This window comes from Labrus bergylta, chromosome 5, assembly GCF_963930695.1.
Source record: "Labrus bergylta chromosome 5, fLabBer1.1, whole genome shotgun sequence".
Classification (NCBI taxonomy): domain Eukaryota; kingdom Metazoa; phylum Chordata; class Actinopteri; order Labriformes; family Labridae; genus Labrus; species Labrus bergylta.
The window spans coordinates 12,129,455-12,148,633 of NC_089199.1; the positions used below are offsets into that span (position 1 = coordinate 12,129,455).

Below are 19,179 nucleotides of genomic sequence, written 5' to 3' on the forward strand. Positions count from 1 at the left end.
AGGAAACTCATCTTTCTCAGTCAGTATGGCATGCAAAAATAAATTCATTGCTTGAATCGGCTACATTTACAATCAACACTGATTGGACATCCCTGTTTTAAAGTGGTAGAAATTCTTCAGGCTAATTTGTCATTGATTGTCCATTGTCTTTGAAATAAGTACAAGAATACAAAGATATATATTTTTGGTACTTCCATCCTTTCCCTCTTTGTTCCTGACAGAACTGACAAGGTCAAATAAATGCACCTTTAATTTGCTGAAGTGTAACTGAAGATCCACTCATGCATCACTCTCCCTGTCCCCCGCGGTGCCCTCACATGCCTTTTATTCATTCCGGCACGCTGATATATTGAGTACCTGCTCTTTTAGAACTCCACTGAGAAGGGAGTGTTGGACAATGTTGTGAAAAAAAGGCACTTATAAGCTCAGAAGAAGACTTTGCAATTATTTTCCCCATTTTATAATTCCTGAGAAAAAACATATTCACTGTTCTTCATCCCGTATTCTCTCACTTGTCTTTGAAGCCTGCTGACGCCCACTGAGGGTATTATGGTTTTTACCTTCACGGTTCACTGATAATTGAGGCGTCTTATGCAGACTGTCCAGTAAAGGAATCTGACAAGGAACTCCTTTGAAACTATAACTCCCAATGAATACCAAATCACACACAGGAGATGGAAGGCTAATTGTTGGGATTGATGACTCATTTCATAAACAGCCTATCCTTTGCCTGAAAGCCTCCTTTGTTTGTCTCCGGAAGATATATTTGGGATTGTTGTAGTTTTCTAGACTCACAATTTGTATTAATAAAAATATCTTTTACTTGTTGTATTGTAAGATTGTGAGAGCAAAGAGAAGCCCTGCCCTTGCCTGAACTGTCATTAAGTCACACATTGCACTCTGGTGAATCATTTTGTCGTTTTGGCAGCATGACCTCGTTTAAACTCTGGAACAGTCAGTCACCAAAATTGGCTGCCCCATTTTTGCCAGGATGATTTTCCTCACTCTGATTGCAGTTGCATGCAGTCTCCCATTGTTGTACATCTTAAAAGGAAACCTAAAATCCCTCTCGACAGAGAAATCAAAGTGTTAGACCAAGCCTGACTCTTGGTTTTAGTGAACTCGAAAAGAATTATGAAACCATGGGCCGGTGAGTGAATTTTCAAGCCGCATCCATCCCTGGTTGCTTATTCTACCTGCTGCAGCTGGGAGTCTGTGTCTTTAATGTTTAAGGCTTGCAGTCTGCAGCCTTCGGTAGACTTGAGTCTGCTCTCTTTTTCCCACAGTCGATGCAGCTCAGCACTGAGCTCTCTGCCTTCTCTTCATCACACCACAGCCATTAGGTCACAGAGCTGCCAGGAAGCGTGTAAAGAGGTCTGAAGGACACAGTGGAACCAAGTGATGCTGCAGGAAGGGAAGTCTGTCAGCTCTTAGGAGTTCTCATGCTGCAGTTTACTGAAGATGAAGCTGAAATATGCATCTATTCTGAAAAGAAACACCAGGATGCTCTCTAGGTGTACGCTCAGTCTTTAAACACTGTGCAGTATCCATAGTATTAATGAATCATATGTCCCTGCTTCTTAGAATGGGTGAAGGGATATCTATCCAGAGTATTTTAATGTTGGAAAGAGCTGAAGGCGAGGCTGAGCCTATGTATTTCCCACTTGTCAGAGAGAAAAGTGGACAAAGAAATGCATTGTCTGTGGCAACTCTGGGGGCCACCTCCCCTCCCCCATTTGAAACTGGTATTAACATTAGATCTTCATCAGGACAAGACCAAATCCAATCATGTCTTATTGTACACTTGAGTATTTACACTGCACATTTAAGACATCCCATTCAAACTTTTATCATACATATTTGGCGCCCTTGAATAGCAAATCCAGGGTCAGATTTTATTCTCATATGAGGTGTGAAAGGGTCCGTGTATCTCCAGAAATATCTTTCAAAAGGATTTCTCTATCGTTTCTGTTAGACAATTATGGTTTTTTCTTCTTTTTTTTACATATAAACATAACTTACCTGGGGGTTACTTTCATTCATGTGCTTTGCTTTTTACCTCAGCAATCTCCCTGAGGTCTGTTTTAAGACATCAGTCTTCACGAGGTCAGAAGACTTTTGTGATCTGTCCCCACACTGTACTAGCATCGAGCTCATCACCTGGACATTTGATTCTCCCCTTTTGCTGCACTGCCTGTGTCTTCACCATCTGGAGTGTTAGTGCAGATTGAAACTGACGGCAGAAATGTTCAAAATATTATCCAGATCTCCTGCATCTCCTGACAGGATCCTGCAGCAAACACAAGCATGGATATCACTTCACTGTCCCCCTTCTCGCTCGACACAACTGCTGTGACCCCCCCCTCCCTGTGTAGGCTGCCTTTGCACGGTGCCTTATATCTGACGGTCATGTTTTGTTGTCAGTGTCACTCATACATATGGACTGATCAGCGTAGATTTTTTTTTTTTTTTCCTTCTTTTTTTTTTTTTTTTGCAAGTGCTTGAGTGCCAATTCTGGGAGATCTGCCAGGCGGCAAACAGCACGGATGCTTTTCTCTCAGAGGGACACAACGGAAATGACAAGGCAATCTCCATTCTGTCAGCATTGCCATGGCAGCACAGGCACGGCTGTTTATCCCAAGGTTAATGGGATGACGCCTGGAACTGAAAGTGCCTTATTGAAAGGAACATGTGCCTGTTTTACTTAAAACAAGTAGACGGCAGGCAGTGGTGTCATATCGCATAGAAGTGAGCCAAAAAACAGAAGGGATTCATAAACAGCGTGGACAATATAAACATCATTCATCTTTATTAGACCATAGATGATAGATAACTCAAAGAAAAGATTATGAAATACGCCAAAAATCATATCGTGGATGTCATATTTCTTCATACAACCTCTGCTTCCATCAATATATTTCTGGACTATTTATCATAGTGCACTCAGATGAAGGGCTGCGTGAATCACTGTAATTACATCGTCGTTGTTGGTTCAGTATTGCCTTTAAACACATCGTCTAAATTTATCAAAATAGATCAAGAGAAAATATGCTATGCTTATTCACCCATGTGTACATTTTCCCCATTGGATGGCGGCCTGGGTACAATGGCCACGTTTTCACACCATAGTGATGCAGTCAAATGAAACTCATTGCTAGCTGTCAGCTACCCTGAGATTCATTGGGGACAATTACGTGGTGGAAACAAATGCATTTACAATTCATTTTGATCCAGAAGAAACATTTTTCTTCCACAGGGATAACATGAAGAACAGCAGATAGTTATAGAAACGGACTTATAGCTTATATGCACATTTTCATTTTTTTGTTGTTGTAAATTTAGCGCACTTTATATCGTCATTGAAATACTGGAAATTATTCAGAACACATTGTTTTGTATTCAGTATACTCAACATCGCACATTGCATATTTAGAACATATTGTGAAGGCCTACTGAGAGGTAAAGTTTCTTGACGGTCTCGTTTTTATGTAATATTGTGTTAATTGTATACTCAGGATTTATAATTTTCTACTGTGAGTCAGTAATTACTTCTTTTAAATGAGTACCCAAGATTGATTCTGAAAAATGAACTTTCATGACTCCTCAAAAACACTTCAAAGGAGCAAAGGATTAACTCAAAGGAAGGCGTTAAAGCTTTCAGACATATTAGCATCGATTCTGCTGGAATCTGTCATGGATTGAACATTTCCCCATTTTCATTTCTGATATCTTTATTTCATAGGGCTGTATTGGTGTCGCTGCCACATAGGCTGAATTGCCTGGAGATGACTGTTTACTGTCATATTCATATAAATGTGTACAGTAAACAGTCAGTGTATACGTACACACTGCATATCCCTGTGCGGATACTTCAAGGACTCCAAACTACACAAATAAGCCACTTTCCCCTCGTCATCTCTTCAAATTATAAGTTGTCCTCCTGCAAACAGCCGAGCAGATGAATCAGTCTTTACTATTTATTGAGGCACTTATGTCCATCTGAGTCCTATCTACTTTCTATGAGTGCTGTGGGCCTGGAGTGTAAATACAGAGCTGCTTCCCATATGAAGCAAGTCAAATTTCTTGCAAGGTAACTGTTGTTTAGTGTCTGTAAAGAGACCGAGGCAGACTTTATATAACACAATCCACAACTGTAACCGGACAATCTAAAGACTCAAACATAAAGTACAACAAACCTTGTTTCACAGCCTCAACACATACTGTAGATAGGTTTACAAGCCTTGTAAAATAGCAGTGATGTTGAACAGATATAAATATGTATTCCTTACTACATTGTAGCTTTATTGGTTATAATAATTAAGAAAAAAATTACATTTTATCATATCTAAGAGCTTCTGTATACAGTTAGAACCAGCTACTGTCCAGTAGAGATGTTTTGTTTCCCTTCATATCTTCCCTCGTGATAATGTTCCTGATGCCGTTTTGATTATGGGCCAATACCCAGTTTCCCGTCCATCAGCAGTAGTTGAGATTTAAATACCATTAACCTCTCCTGTAATTATAAAATAAACAATATTAGTAGTAAAACACAACGTTGTGGTATTATACTAGCTTTGTTGACATTAAAATAGTAACTAGCATCGCCCTCTGTTGTTTGGTTTTGTCACATGATGATTAGGCTGAATCCTCTTTTTATTTTTATGAAGGTGGAAAATGACAGTGGTGTGTCTTTGCATTGGCTTGTATACATGATGATACATTTTCAAATAATTAAGGCTGTATCTTTGCTCAAAAGTGGTTTCAGTATGAGATCAGCTCCAGTATTAAAGATCTGACTGAAAGTGAAAGTGATGGTCAAAGTGGAATCTGAAGCCAATTTCTCTTTATGCTGTCCAATTGCAATTGGTTTCAAAATTCAAACTGACATTTTTTCGAACCATGACAATAGGTATTAATTCTACTAGCCTAAAAATCAGTACTCAAAAGCCATCTTTTTTTTTATATACATACAGTATATATTTTTGGGGCCTTTTGCCTTTATTGGATAGGACAGCTGAATACAGAGAGACAGGGCATGCTGGGAGGGAGAGAGTGAGGGATGACATGCAGCAAAGGGCCGAGGTCGGATTTAAACCCACAGCCGCCGCGATGAGGACTATAGCCTCTGTACATGGGGCGCGGGACACAACCGCCAGGCTAGCCTCGCCCCATATCCATCTTTTATCACTCCTATCTTTTTTTTTGAATGACTGAATACATCAGACTTCAGCACGCAGTCAGAGGTCTTGAACCAGGCTACAGCACTGCTATGGAGGACATGAGTTTCCTCTGCCACAAACCTAACTGATAGATCCTGCAATTTCTTGTTATATTCCTGGAAAATAGATTGTCATATCATTCAAACTCCACTCGTCTTTGTCCGTCAGAAATGTATCAAGCTGCCAGTGTACTGCATGGACGACCTGAGAGCGCCCATAAAGATTTTCATTAGAATAAAAGTGGCGTGCGGCTCAGTGTGTGGAGCCGTTTTCACCGAGCCATATGCTGAGTGTGGTTGCACACATGACGCGTAAATGTTTAAATAAATCAATCTTCAACATATTAAAACATTAACTTCATTTTAATTGGTCCACCTCAGCCTTGCAGAGTGGCAGGGCTGCAGTGAGGAAGGCTTACGCATGAGGATTATAGTCATTCTGATGGATGGCGATGAGACAGATTAATCGACTGCTGTGCAACCCTCACTTATCTGATTTTAGCGCTGCTCCTCCCTTTCTCTTCTTGAAAGGCAGAATTATCTCTCTCGCAGTAAATAGGATGTAATTTGTGTTTTAATGGAAAATTAGCCAAAGATTACACTTTTCTCTTGTAACACTTTGAATAAACTGACCCGGGAAAATGTATTTGCTTCAGTATACTTTTGTCTTTGTATTTATATTTTTGTATTTAATTTATATGAAAATATTCTATGCTTTGAGTCAGCATCCAGTCTGTCTCCGCACAGCCGACCTATGGGCTTCCTTGTCGTTGTGAGATATGTCAGTCACGTTTGTGGGGCTGTATATCTTGGTAACATCTGAAAAGGGTTTTTGTAGTTTACCACAATTCACTTAAGAGTAGAAAGAAGCAAAGCGAGAGAATGGGGCCTGAAATTGCCCACTGGAGAACTGGAATAGTTCTGTGTTTTTTTTCTTTTTTTCTTATTGTGGTAGCCCATATAGCACACTGTGTGGGTCAGGGGAATGGTACATTTTCAAAGCAACCGGAGGCATTGAACTTCAGACAGCTCTGCCAAAGAGAATATATATTTTCTCCAAACAAAAAAAAATGGGACGGGAGTGAGTCATAACCAATTGTACAACTGCCTCAAGTGTGTACAACTTTATCAACAATATTTCCCCAAACTGTATAAATAGCCAGCTTACCCTTCACAGTCGCAGTCTGAGCTTCTACAAACTGTGTGGATGCAAATAAACCTAAAGAGTTTGTCTCTCAAACACCTTCAGCTTGATTCATACATATTATATTATATAGCATGACCAATACTGGATTAGGTGGATTCTGAAATAGATTTGATGGAACTTGTAAACAAACAAACAAACAGGATACTGTATATCAGGCTGTTGTCATGTGTTCATATAAATACATAGCATTTTAATAAGAACAAGGTATGAAGCCCTCAAACTTAATTTAAGAAAATGGACCTTGATACCATTTTTTTTACCAATACACATCATGTGATGATCATCATGTTCTCTGATGGACGTTGGTTCGTTGATAAAGTTTCCATATCTTTTAAAATGTCATCTAACTTTTCCATGACATAAACATCGGCCATGTTGATTTAGACTTGGGCTAAGCATCTATCTCACTGCAAGTCCTTTAACCACTAAAGTTGTGTCACAAATGTTAAAATGGCTATCATGCCATTTTTGCAAAATAAAATTTTAAAAACAAACAAAACGGTAAGTGCCAACAAATGGTTAGTCAGAATCCTAATGCAGTCCTCTTTTGCCCCCCGCCTGTAGGGGTTTAGTCCTGGTTTTGTCTGTCGCCTGCTAAGGCTAATTCATCAGTTCCACATTTGTTTTAGGTTGCTGATTCTCAGTTAGATTAGATATTTGCAGTAAACTAAAGGGGAGAGTTTCTTTTCACTGTTTGTATAAAATACTTTTGTTGTGGCTTAGAGCTTCAATTTTTAATCAAAGTATTGAATGAGCTAATTGAGTTAAATCCATCCTGAAATAATATTCCTGATAAATGGTCAAAATATGGCAAACTTTCCAGGAAGTACAAATCGGAAGAGCTTTTAATAGATAAATATGTTTGATTTCTACTTAAAGGCTTAACCATAAAAAAAATGTGCACAAAGACCATTTTCTCTTTTAATATGAGAAATAATTGCTCAATTTTATATAAATCCCCTCTGCATATGTATGATTGGCAAGCAGCTTTCTCTCTCCTTATAATAAAAGTATTACATTCATAATGGCCTCTGTTCCGGGAAACGGAAAATTTTAGATTTGCTGGTACTGACATATTGGTAGTTCTAAGTCAAGTCCATGACTGACAAATTTAATCCTGCTTGCTAATACAGTCATAAGCAAGGAATGCAGCTCTAATCCATTCACACATTTATATGCAATCCATAATCCTGCATGTGCTGTTTATAAGACAACTGATCTAAGCCACCGGTCAAATCGGAGACATTTCCCAGCACTGAACATTGTAGACGCTACAATCTAATGACATATTCAGAGGAGAGATGAATGAAACGCATCCTGCTTATGTGTCTGCACACCTCACAGTGCATGTTTATGATGTCCTCTGCTTGACATGCTAAACAGAGATTATTTCAAATGGATCCTGAATCATGCCGTCTTTTTTTGAGGTACTCCAGCGCTGTGTCTCTGGCTGCAAGGTGTTTACACACAGCACGAAATAAAGCCACCCTTGATCCAGGGTGTTTTAGTAAAAAGGAGTTTCCATATTGTTTTTTTTTTAACGAGCCGGTAGCAAAGTTGCCCAGTATCTGCGGGGAATGGGATCATGAATATTGTGTTAACCCAAAAAAGTTAAAATCCATGCATGCTTCCTTGTTCCCCTGATCCCTCGGCTTTTGTTGTTGCATTGGCCCATTGTACCCGAGAAGAGATCAAGGGGACCCCTGTCGGTTGTGGATTATTCCTTTGTAGAGGCGCCACTGTAGGGGATAGAGGATTAAAAGAGCAGACAGTGGATGGGGATTTTCCAGGAAGTTCGTTTGCAGCACACACTGCACATGAATTGTTTAAGTGGAGTATTTTTTATTGAAAAGCCTATTTTATTTTGTTTTTTTGAAACACAACTGAGGCCTAGACCTACATTAAGTCTTCACCCATTTTCAGGCTCAGTTTCAGTAAGTGGTGCAGTTTAAGAATATGCCTTGTTTGGATATTTATATTTATTCAAAGTTGGGCAATTAATACTGGAATGGCCTGTAGCTAGATGACGCATTTTGATTGTGTTTATACGTTTTCCCAGCTGTTGGAGAGGTTTGGAGGGCACTTCAGCTAAATGAATATGAAAGTAGCAGAAGCATTGTCCTCTTACTCATAATTTACTGTTTCAGGCATTTTTTTCTTTTTTTTTTAAACCTGCCTTTCTGCGGTAGCAGTAATATTTCCCCAGTGTTTCTAATTGTGTTTGTGTTTTAGCCAGAATCCTTAGACAAAGGGGATTTCTGAGGATGAGTCTATGTTTTTCATAAGCTCTTATTTTTTTCCATTTCTGCAGGAAGCCATGGACCTCGAGGCTGGGATGCCTCATACCCAGAATGTGGAGCGAAGAACCAATCACCTGTGAACATTGCAGATGAACAAACTCTGGTTTCAGAGGAATATCAGGAGCTCGTGCTGGAGAAGTTTACCGCCGAGTCATCCAACCAGACCACCATGAAAAACACTGGAAAGACAGGTCTGCTTCACAAAATCTCCTTTAGCCTATAAATCCAATTTAAAAACACTGGCTCTGTGATACTGAAAGAATAAATTACATATTCTTTGTTAGCTTTAAATTAACAGAAGATTTAACACTCCACATTAACTTCATTTGGCAAAATATAAGACGATGCTTATATTTCCAAATCTTTTTTTGGCAAGAGAGAATCCATTAAAGTGCACTTCTAGTTATGAATATTAAAATTTGGAAGATTTTAAAATAAGTAAACATTTTGTATATGAATAGAGAATTTGTACTCAAACACACTTACAGATTTTCCCAACATCCAATGTGTAATTTCAAAACCAACTTCTAATAATTAATAAAGCAAATGACTTATCACTTTTACACATAAAAGCCTTCTTTCAAATGTAGCAATGGTCTCTCTCTCTCTCTCTCTCTCGCTCTCTCTCGCTCTCTCTCTCTCTCTTCCTCTCTTTCTCTCTTTCTGTTTCTGTCTGTCTCCCTCTCACTCCCTCGGCATGCCTTGTTTGCAGGAACATTACGAAGCTCTCTTGATTAACTGCCACTTCAAAATGATGCCACTTTTTATTTTTTTCAATCAGTTAATCCGCAGACCAGTGGTGTGAAAACCCTGACCTTAATTGATCTCCTCTGCGTTTGGCACAGTTTCTCTCACTGAGGGGTTTCATCTTTTTTTTTTTTTTTTGCATTTGATCATAATGAGAGTTGTTAGCCTCCATGACAACCAAGGCCACTGGGACAGCCGAGCGATGCTGCGGGCTGCTTATTTACAAAGATGGAAATAACACGGCTGGCTGTAAATTTGGGCACAAACAGTACAGAGGGAATTTTCGATGGCTCAAACACTGAAAATCAGGAAAATTAAACAATATTATCACAAAATATTATCATATAAAAAACTTTCAGAGGGGTCAGCTTAATATTTACATTGGACTTTTTATTATTTATTTAAATGTAGTTTGACAATAATAGATTATTTTTTGAATGACAATGACATGCAGGGGCGTGTCCAGACTTTTTGGCCCAAGGTGGCCCAACAGGAGCGCTGACTTGTGCAGGGGGTGGCCTGAAGTTTTTTGAAGGATTTTGGGCTGACAAATAAGATTTCAGGGGTGACCCATGCCGCCCCTCTGTACACGCCTGTGACGATATGACAGGACTAGACCTAAATGTCTATTAGAATAAAAATATAAACTGAATAGAAGTTACACAATGAGATTTCTAATACAGAAGGAACTTTTGGATAAACAAGCTAATGCTACCAATATAAAAAAAAAAACAATAGCGTACTTTCCCCATCCTTCATGTGAAAGGCTGCCTTTCATCATCTTCATCCGTTAAATCAGCCACAGATGAATTCATGAACTTCGTGCGAGTTATTTATTCTTGCTGGAATCTGTCCTTCATCATCTGAACAAAATTTTAAAGTTTTCAGCCGATGCATTGTTCTCCAAATAAATCTTCAGCTTTCTGAGTTTCCTTTTGTTTTCACCATCACGACTTGTCTTGTCCTTGATGAATTGTGTTTGCCAAGTCCAATCTTTTCCACGTGCGCTCCTTGACATTTTTCTTGACGTCAAACATTGAATGTGTCTTTGTTGTGATTGTGTGCTTACAAGGCGGTGTTGTCCTCAAGAACTCTGTAGAGTTCTCTGTATCGCACACCTGACTGTTGTTAACTTTGGTCATGTTTTTTTTTTTTTCTTTTTCTTTTTTTTTTTTAGCATTTACTGATGATAATATCTCCCATGTAGGGTCTTTTCTTAATTAAGTTGCATTATTATAAGCATCATTCACCTCAATGTCGAGAAAGTGAGCTTCAAGTTATAAATATTTTGTCTCATATTTGTGACTGTCAATCAGAAGTGCTCCAGGGTACAACATTTATCTAATACATGTAAAATATGGCAATCATATGTTGTGATTCCATGGGTTTAATCAATCTCAGGGAATGTATCTGTCTCTCCAGCTGTTAAATGCTCAACTATAATTATTTGTTAAAGCGGTTGTAAACCACAAGTTTTATGAAAAGAATATATTTGCTAAAATCACAAAGTCTTCAGTAAGGGTTGTTTTAGGAATAACACATGAAACAATTGCATAAAACAAAAGCTTTCACATTTACTCCATGATGATTTAAACCTGACAGGACCCGAAGGGGTTTTTTAAAATTCAGAAAAATATTTCATAGCTGCTTTTAAGTAGATATTGGACATGATTAATAAATACACATGGTTATTTACTGAATGGATGTTGTTTTAAGCAACCTTGCCCTAATAAGCATTGGCTGTGTTCATCAGCATGCATGGCCGCTTCCCATAGTTTTCTTTTCCAATGCTGCCAGTAGGGGCTGCTGAAGTCGAAAAGTTCAAATTGTGAACAGAGGGGCTTTAAGAACCTGCGTTCTATTTAAAATTCCGAGTTGTAATTAAGAAACGGAGCGACTAGATCTTAAAAGTTCATGGAGATTGATTTCACAACATTCCCTCGTGCCTTGATCCACTTTGAGATCGGGTTGATTGGCCGCCATTCAAGCTGCGGCCCTCAACAAAACATTTCTGAGTGAGAAGATTTCAAACAACTCTGGACCGAATTCATGAGGAATCGGAAGACCCCAGAGACATCCGCATTGATCAAGGATTTACTTTCACACACACTCCCCATCTTTGGCTGGCTGTGATTCAAGGTCTTTTTGGCTTAGCTTCTAATTCCAGCTCTACTGTTGGAGGGTTCAAACACACTCAGGGCCGCATAGCTAATGAAACTCCCAGGGCCAGTCAGCATCCCCCTTTCCTTGACTTGCCTTGTGTTTGCAGACAGGATTACACCACTTCAACGACTGCAGCAACAGAGTTTATTACCATCACTGATAGTATGAGTGTTCGCAAACCGTTGCACATTTATAATCATGGGAAAAACATTTTTTTGAATGCTTTCACTGTTTGGAAATCTCCTGCATCTAAAACCTTTTCCTTCATACTGTTGGCTTGAGCAGCACTGGCACGTTAATTCTGCTGGCAGATTCTTTCTTGCCTCACGACAGGCACTTAGCTCAACCCCCGTCGCACAAGGTTCTCCTCTCTTTACATCTCTTCGTCTCGAGCTCTCATTTCCTTTGGATCCAACACCTCTTTACATTTCTCTCTGTATTGTTTTACTCACCTTAATTTCATCCATTGTCTCATCATGTCATCCGTGTTTGCTTGCACAGATGCTCATCCTCTTGGTTTTCTGATTAAAAGTGGGCTGTTGTTATCCAGAGAGGCTGACTACAGTAAATCCCCCTGTAACGAGGAGGGATCAGCCGACAGTTCACTGGCTCTAATCTGGCTAATGATGTCAAATTCTGACATGGTAAAGGGTTGTAGATACACTAACATGTAACCTCAGCCAGGACAGCAGAAGGATGATAATCTGCCCTGTCATGATGCTGTTTTTCGATGCCATGGAAAAACTGTAAAACAGCTTAAATCCACCCTAACATGACACTGCTCAGCATATCCACGAATGCTGTCTTCCCCCACAGCAGACAGGCTGAACTTTTAAGGTGAATCCAAAATATGATTATGTAAAAGCCTCATAACAGCAGTGATATGTGTTTTAAACTCAGGAGGAGAATTATAAAGTCCCTGACAAATTGTTAAATATGTTTGACCTTTAAAAGAAACGCAAATGAAACCAAAGTTTTTCCTGAGTACGAGGTGATCAAGGAGAGAGAAGAATGATATTTCTCTCTTCAAATAGGAGACATTTGGAGATGCTTGACTTTGTTTAGGAGATAGAAACAACTTACAGCCTTGATGTATCCTCCGTGGTAAAATGGAACATTTTGGTCCAATTTCTTTGAGCTTATTCACATTACTTTAAAAAAAATATATATATATATAGAATTTGAGGTCTTGATGGGGGAGCCTTAAGCTGCAGATTTCTAAGGAAGGACGGAAGGAAGGTTTCTTCACATCCTGAATGCAAGCTTCCGATAGGCAGGTAAGAAAACAATGGAAACAAATGAATACTGAAGACATTTGGGATTATAAGTACATCCTGGTTATTAACTTAATATGGCAAGCTCAAAGGAAAGAGCTTTTTTTTAGTTTGTATTTCAGCTCCCACAGATGAGACCAAAGCTCTCATAGTACTGATGTTTGGAGGAAATGCTAACAGAAATGAAATAAGCATATTCCCATAGCAAATTTCTAGTGATGGAGACCTCTAGCTATGCGAGCAGGTGCTTGTGAGAAGATAAATCTCACATTAAAAGCTACAAAATTGCAGAAATATTTTCATATAAACATCAAAGCCTATTATGGACTCCCAAGCTCCGGAAAATAGAATATAACTCGCATCGATTTTCATTATTTCATTAAATAACTTGCTAACTCATTCTCTTGTGTGTAATGACAAATTAATGCCCGCGTATAAAAGTGGCATGGTAAAACAAAGTACTGCGAGGACCACAGAAAGAGATCTTTTAGACATAGACGTCATTGAAGAAACATTCACACAGCAGAATTATTCGTGAATATCTTTCATCAGAAGCTTCTTTGATTCTAGTTTCTGTTCCTCATCAGAAGCAATGACTGTAAGGCCTTGCAATATGCCAAAAAGTGGAGGAGAAACTTGGAGCCAGTGGATAAAGCCATTCTATCTTCTTTGACCATTTGGCTAGTTAAAGTCATAGTTATTTTGTTTGAGGCATTATTGGTTTAAACAGTCCGGCTTTGTAACATGAAGGCCAGTATGGGAGGCTAGTGTGTGCTCTGTCTAAAGAGCATGTCGGTGGCATTCTTGTGAATGTTCCCACCAATGACTTTGAATGTAGCGACAAAATGATTCTCTAAAACAATCATAAAAGTAAGAAACACAGACAGGACAACATTTTTGCTATGACCCAGGAAGGCAGCATAAACTCCTGGTGGACTTGGGAGTATAAATAGTTGTTGATTGTATGGATCCGAAACAAATGGAATCAAATTGTAAAAGAGGGTCCGAGCGTGCAGTTTGACTTAAATCCCCAAAAAGGGGATCATAACTTAGATTTTTAACTAGGTGTGTCTGATCTGCCATTCTCTAGCGTCACAGTTATCACTTGTTGTTCAAGGACTGTTAAATGAATGCCTTGAGGTCATATTTGAACAAAATCAATCAAACACCTATTAAATTCAGACAGAGTTTGAAACACAACGACAAGTACTGAAATCAAACCACAGCTGCTGAAAATGACCGGAAACTTGGCGGGGGAGCATATAGCTTGTTATACAAAATTGCACCCTCATGTTTGGAGAGTTGGACTGTGTGCCCATCCAATCAGGAAGTTCAGTAAAGCAGCCAGATAGACAAAATGATGGCGTTTGGCATGGTAACTTAAGTCAAAGAGACTTGGGCGGAGGTGGGCGCAGTTAATTAAACATTTCAGCTTTTTGCGATGTCAAGAGATTTGAGTTGTTAAGAGGCCATGATGACATAGAAAACTCAAAATTACACAATCTACCAGTCTGTCAGACCAACAACAAACTTTTTTTTTCTTTTTTTATTCATGTTTCTTACCCTCTGAAGTTCTACTGTGCTGCTGCAGTGCTCCCCACAATCCATAACTAGTTCAAGATTTTATCCAAACACCTTACATCCACAAAGTCTCACATTGATTAAAAATACCCACTTTTTGTCACTAATTTCAAATGTATTCTCTGTACTAATTAATGTACTCTGAGCTATTATGACCTCTCATTCACTGTTCCTAGGCTGCTATAGCCAATGAGAGCCTGAGTAGAAACGGTTAAGTTTTAACAGCTTTCCTAAATGGCTCACATCACACGTGACACAGATGTGTCCGTTGAAAAAATGGTTAACAGTAGGGTTGGCAGCCTTTTCTCGTTTGTGGAGTGTAATGTTGTCCGTCTTTTTATTCAGCCTAAAATAAATCCTGTTTTTTTTCTGATTCTACAGGGTTTCCTGTTTGATATTTTTAATAACAAAATGCACAGAACCCGAAGTGAATGAATATGAACACAGTTGAATTTGAATGCCTTATTTAAGAGTTTTAGATATTGGAGTTAACAAAGAGAAAAAAGTGTTTTCGATAATAGACATGAAATTTATTTTTGTATACATTTATACATGTACTTAATTTATTTTCTGTGTTTGAGTCCAGCGTTCTTTTTTTCCTCCCTCTGTCTCCAGTTGCTGTTCTCCTGAAGGATGACTACTTTGTAAGAGGGGCTGGACTACCGGGCCGTTTTAAGGCTGAGAAGATGGAGTTTCACTGGGGCCAGAGTAATGGATCAGCAGGTTCAGAACACAGCATAAATGGCAGACGGTTCCCTGTGGAGGTAAAGCATCCTGTCACTACAACACACTCTGAAATATAGGGCCTGGTGCTCTGAATGTTGGAGCCTGGAAAGCTACTGTTGCATAATGATATGAGATTTGTGTAGGCATTGAAAAAGTCATCCTCAGTTGTAAGGAAAATCAAGAGTTGGAAAATATAGAGTTAATTCAACATGGTCAAATGATTTTCAAGTAGTCTGTGGCCTTCAAAAGATGCTGAACGTACCTCAAATGTAAGTGAATCGAAACAAAAACAGCAGCTTCCTTAACAAAGTCATCTCCAAAATTAAAGGTGTCAGTAGGCATAAACATAATAGCCATTTTTTAAGGTAAGTTGCACTGCTTCTAGTAGGACGAGAGGATATTTTACTCTGAGCTATAAAAACTCTACTTCACTGTATTGACTTATGAGTAAGTACGGACTAAAGTTACGGACTTCTTCACAAGATTTTTCAATAATAAAAACTATAATAACACTACACACTAGTGTAGTGTAATCTTCAATAACAAGTTAATTTTAATTTTACTGTTTGAAAGAAGGACTTATCTCTCTGCTCATGGAAAACAACAGCAGGAGTACAAAACAAAGTCATCACTCATTTCTAAGGGATGTAATCTATCACAGAGAACACACAGCCGACACCAAACAGCCGGTAAAACCCTGCCCCTCCTCATCCTCCAAGTCATCCCACTTTTCCAAACGATACACTGGACAACTGCTCTATTACAAGGAAAGGCTGGGTGGCTTTGTGTGTACGTGTATCAGAACATAACCTAATGACCTGGCTAAATTCAGAGGTTAGATAACTATTGGTTTGTGCCTGTTGCTGTCCAGATTGTGTATTTCTGTTATGATTCAACCTTTCAAACTACAACAGTGCAACCCCGTTTCCACCAAGCGGTCAGGTTTGGTTCAGTACAGTTTGGTACAGTTGGGTACGGTAAACCCTTGCTTGAGTTTCCACAGCCAACTGTACCCTTACACATCACAAAATCACATCGGTGTGACATAGTGTAGGCAGCCAATAAATTCATCATATGAAGAAGAATGTGACACAGTTAACAAAAATCAGTGATTTCTAGGAAAGTCTGCATCTCCGAGGTTGTCCATAGGGCGGTGCTACGCGCTGACAATAGCTGCAAATAACAAAAAACGGCCTTGAAATAACTCTCTCCAACTCCACAGTATATTTTTAACATGGTGCGTTTTTTGTTTGTCCTTCATTACCGCTGTCACACGGGAAGTGAAGATTCTTTCTACCAATCAACCGACTGCAGTGTGTCTAGCTCCAACTTTTTTATTTTTGGTCTTTTGTGCCTTTAATGGAGAGACAGGACAGTGGACAGAGACGGAAATCAGGGAGAGAGAGAGGGGGTTGACATGCGGGAAAGGAGCCACAGGTTGGATTCCAACTCGGGCCGCCCGCCCTCCAACTTTTAGGGTCGGCTCGGTACACTTGGCACCCCAACAGAAGTATACCAAAAAAAAATGAGGATGGTCCTGAAAAGTTATTTTGGTACCAGTCCAAAATTTGACAGTGAAAATAAATGTGTTCGTTACCGAACCAAACTGAACCGGACCGCTTGGTGGAAATGAGGCTTTAGAACTTCTGTTCAAACTAGAATAGTTTGAAACTATTCAAAGCTGGTGCAACCCGGTACTGATGACTTTTATCACATCTGTAAAACTTGAGTTAATGTCTTTTTGATTATGAAATGTCACATAATGATGCACAAGTTTAGCTGAAAACAAAGAGCCAATAAACTGCCAGTAATAAAGAAAATCAGAGAAAATAATCAAGCATTCTTAGGACTGATATAAAAGGTATTGAGTGTGAAACCTTTAAGTCATTTTTAAGCCTGCTTACCGATTTTTTTTTGTCTTTTTATGTCCAGCAGAGAAAGAGTTACTATTGTCTTTCCACCTTTTTGTTGTATTATTTTAAATGAATGTGCAAATGTGCCCTTCTACATTTAATGTGCTTTGATTAAATCTTTATTTTGACTCATTCTATTTTTAAAGGTTAATAATTAGTGTGAGCTTATCAATGTCTTAAAACCACTCTTGCTGTTCAGACATGTTCTAACATGTTCTTTGGAGCCCTTTGCTCTGCAGACATGCCTTTTTGACTCTGAATGGCTGAGTAATTAGATTTATTTTTGACGCATCATTTTGTGTTCAGCGTAGTATTAAAGGGCAGCGGATTATATACAGCCATTATAAAGCTGTTGTGCATATGGCTCTCTTCGATGGCAGGCTTCTAAATGAGACAATGGAATTCCCTTTAATGACCAATTTGGAAAGCTGTTTGGGAAGGGGGAAAAAAGCTGAGCAAGAACAAGAAAATGATGCCCTCCAGATGCATCATTTAAAGATGTGAAGTATAGATTTGCAGCTTAGCATATCACTGTGTGTACTGAGAGGTTTGAATCAACCTCTCTGGCAAGGAATGCAGAGCCTGAAATGTAAAAAGGTTCATGCTCTTTTTGAAATTCTGCAATATGAGGCTCCCACCAACAGCGCTCTTATAAATATGTAAGAAACAACAATCACTGATGAAAGAGAAGCAAAACTTTGGTAAAAAAGTGTTCAGAAGCTGAAACATCTCTTAAAAATAATAAAAGTTGTTATATTAATAAAGAAGGAATGTAAGAGTTACCAGTTAAAAGGTTTTACCATATTTAAAGGGGCTGTGATACCGCATGGCCGTTAGGTGAACTGCACCAGTAACCTGTTGCTCGCTCTCCCTCGCGTGCTCGTATGTACACAAACGAGCATCATCATCGGCCGCAAAACACTGGATAGAGAGAGAGAGAGAGAGAGAGAAGGAGGGAGATAATTGGGAGAGAGAGGGAGAGAGGAATGACATGGAGGAAAGGAGCCACAGGTCAGATTCGAAATCCAGGCCGCGGCTTCGAGGGCTACAGCCTCTGCATCTGAAAGTACAATATACCCCTTTGATATTTTAAAAAGAGGAGATAAATAGAAATTAGAGGAAATGTGTTTATGAATGATACACATTATGATACAAATGTAAAATAAGGTTCAGCCTAACATTCTTTATTTGCCGATTTTCCTTTCAATTATTTCATCAATAAAGCAATTGTTTGCTTGCCCATAAATTGTCAAAATAGACGAGAAATGAATGATTGATCGTTGCAGCTACAAGTAAACCTTGACCACTTTAATGTAAAATAGAAATGTGGTATGATTGGTACATGAACTTTCAGATTGGTTTAAAAGAACACATTTGGAAGGTTCAAAAAGAAAAGAAAAAAAAAGTCTGACTAAAAAGGTTGCTTTAGTTAATTTATGCCACTTTTCTGGCACATGAAATTGGATGTTTAAATACATGGTAGTGTGAATGAAGCTCTGCCATTTAGCAGCAATGACGTTTGGTACATTCTTTTCAAAAATGGCTGACTCTCTTTCTCGGTATCAATTTCTCTGTTAACGTGCATGTCAAGGACATGCAGACCTGATAGGGCTGACTTGACATGCATGATTTGGATTGAGTGACACCATGGAGAGAAAACATAGTCGTGGAAAATACAGTAATCTTAACCTCTCCTGCAGGAAGTACAAAGAGGAATATTCCAGCAGCTGGGTATCCGTTCAGATATTTCCTGTTAAGTACATACTGTATATGTACGAGGTGCACAGTGGGAGATCAGTAAATTATTCTCTTTTACAACAAGTCAGCCTACCGTATATGAAACATGATGTGCTATATCCAACTAAGGGACCACAGGGAGAAAGAGTGGAATCAAATGACAAATGGTGGAAAAGGAAACATAGTTATGCAGCATGTAGCCTTTAGCCATTTAGATTCCTCACCCAGCATAATGTAAAAATTCAAATTTTTCATATTTATGCATTTACAGAATTTGATGCATCGGAAATTGTATTACATTTGACATCACACG

The 19,179-nt window shown here is 38.9% G+C and overlaps 1 protein-coding gene across 1 annotated transcript in view; it reads left to right on the top strand.

Moving 5' to 3' along the window:
- The window catches only part of ca16b (carbonic anhydrase XVI b), a 100,681-nt gene that overhangs the window by 39,790 nt on the left and 41,712 nt on the right, over positions 1 to 19,179 (top strand). Inside the window, exons 3-4 of the mRNA XM_020628970.2 lie at positions 8,737 to 8,916; positions 15,106 to 15,254. Coding sequence (XP_020484626.1) covers positions 8,737 to 8,916; positions 15,106 to 15,254 — 329 coding nt within the window. The remainder of the gene's footprint in view (positions 1 to 8,736; positions 8,917 to 15,105; positions 15,255 to 19,179) is intronic.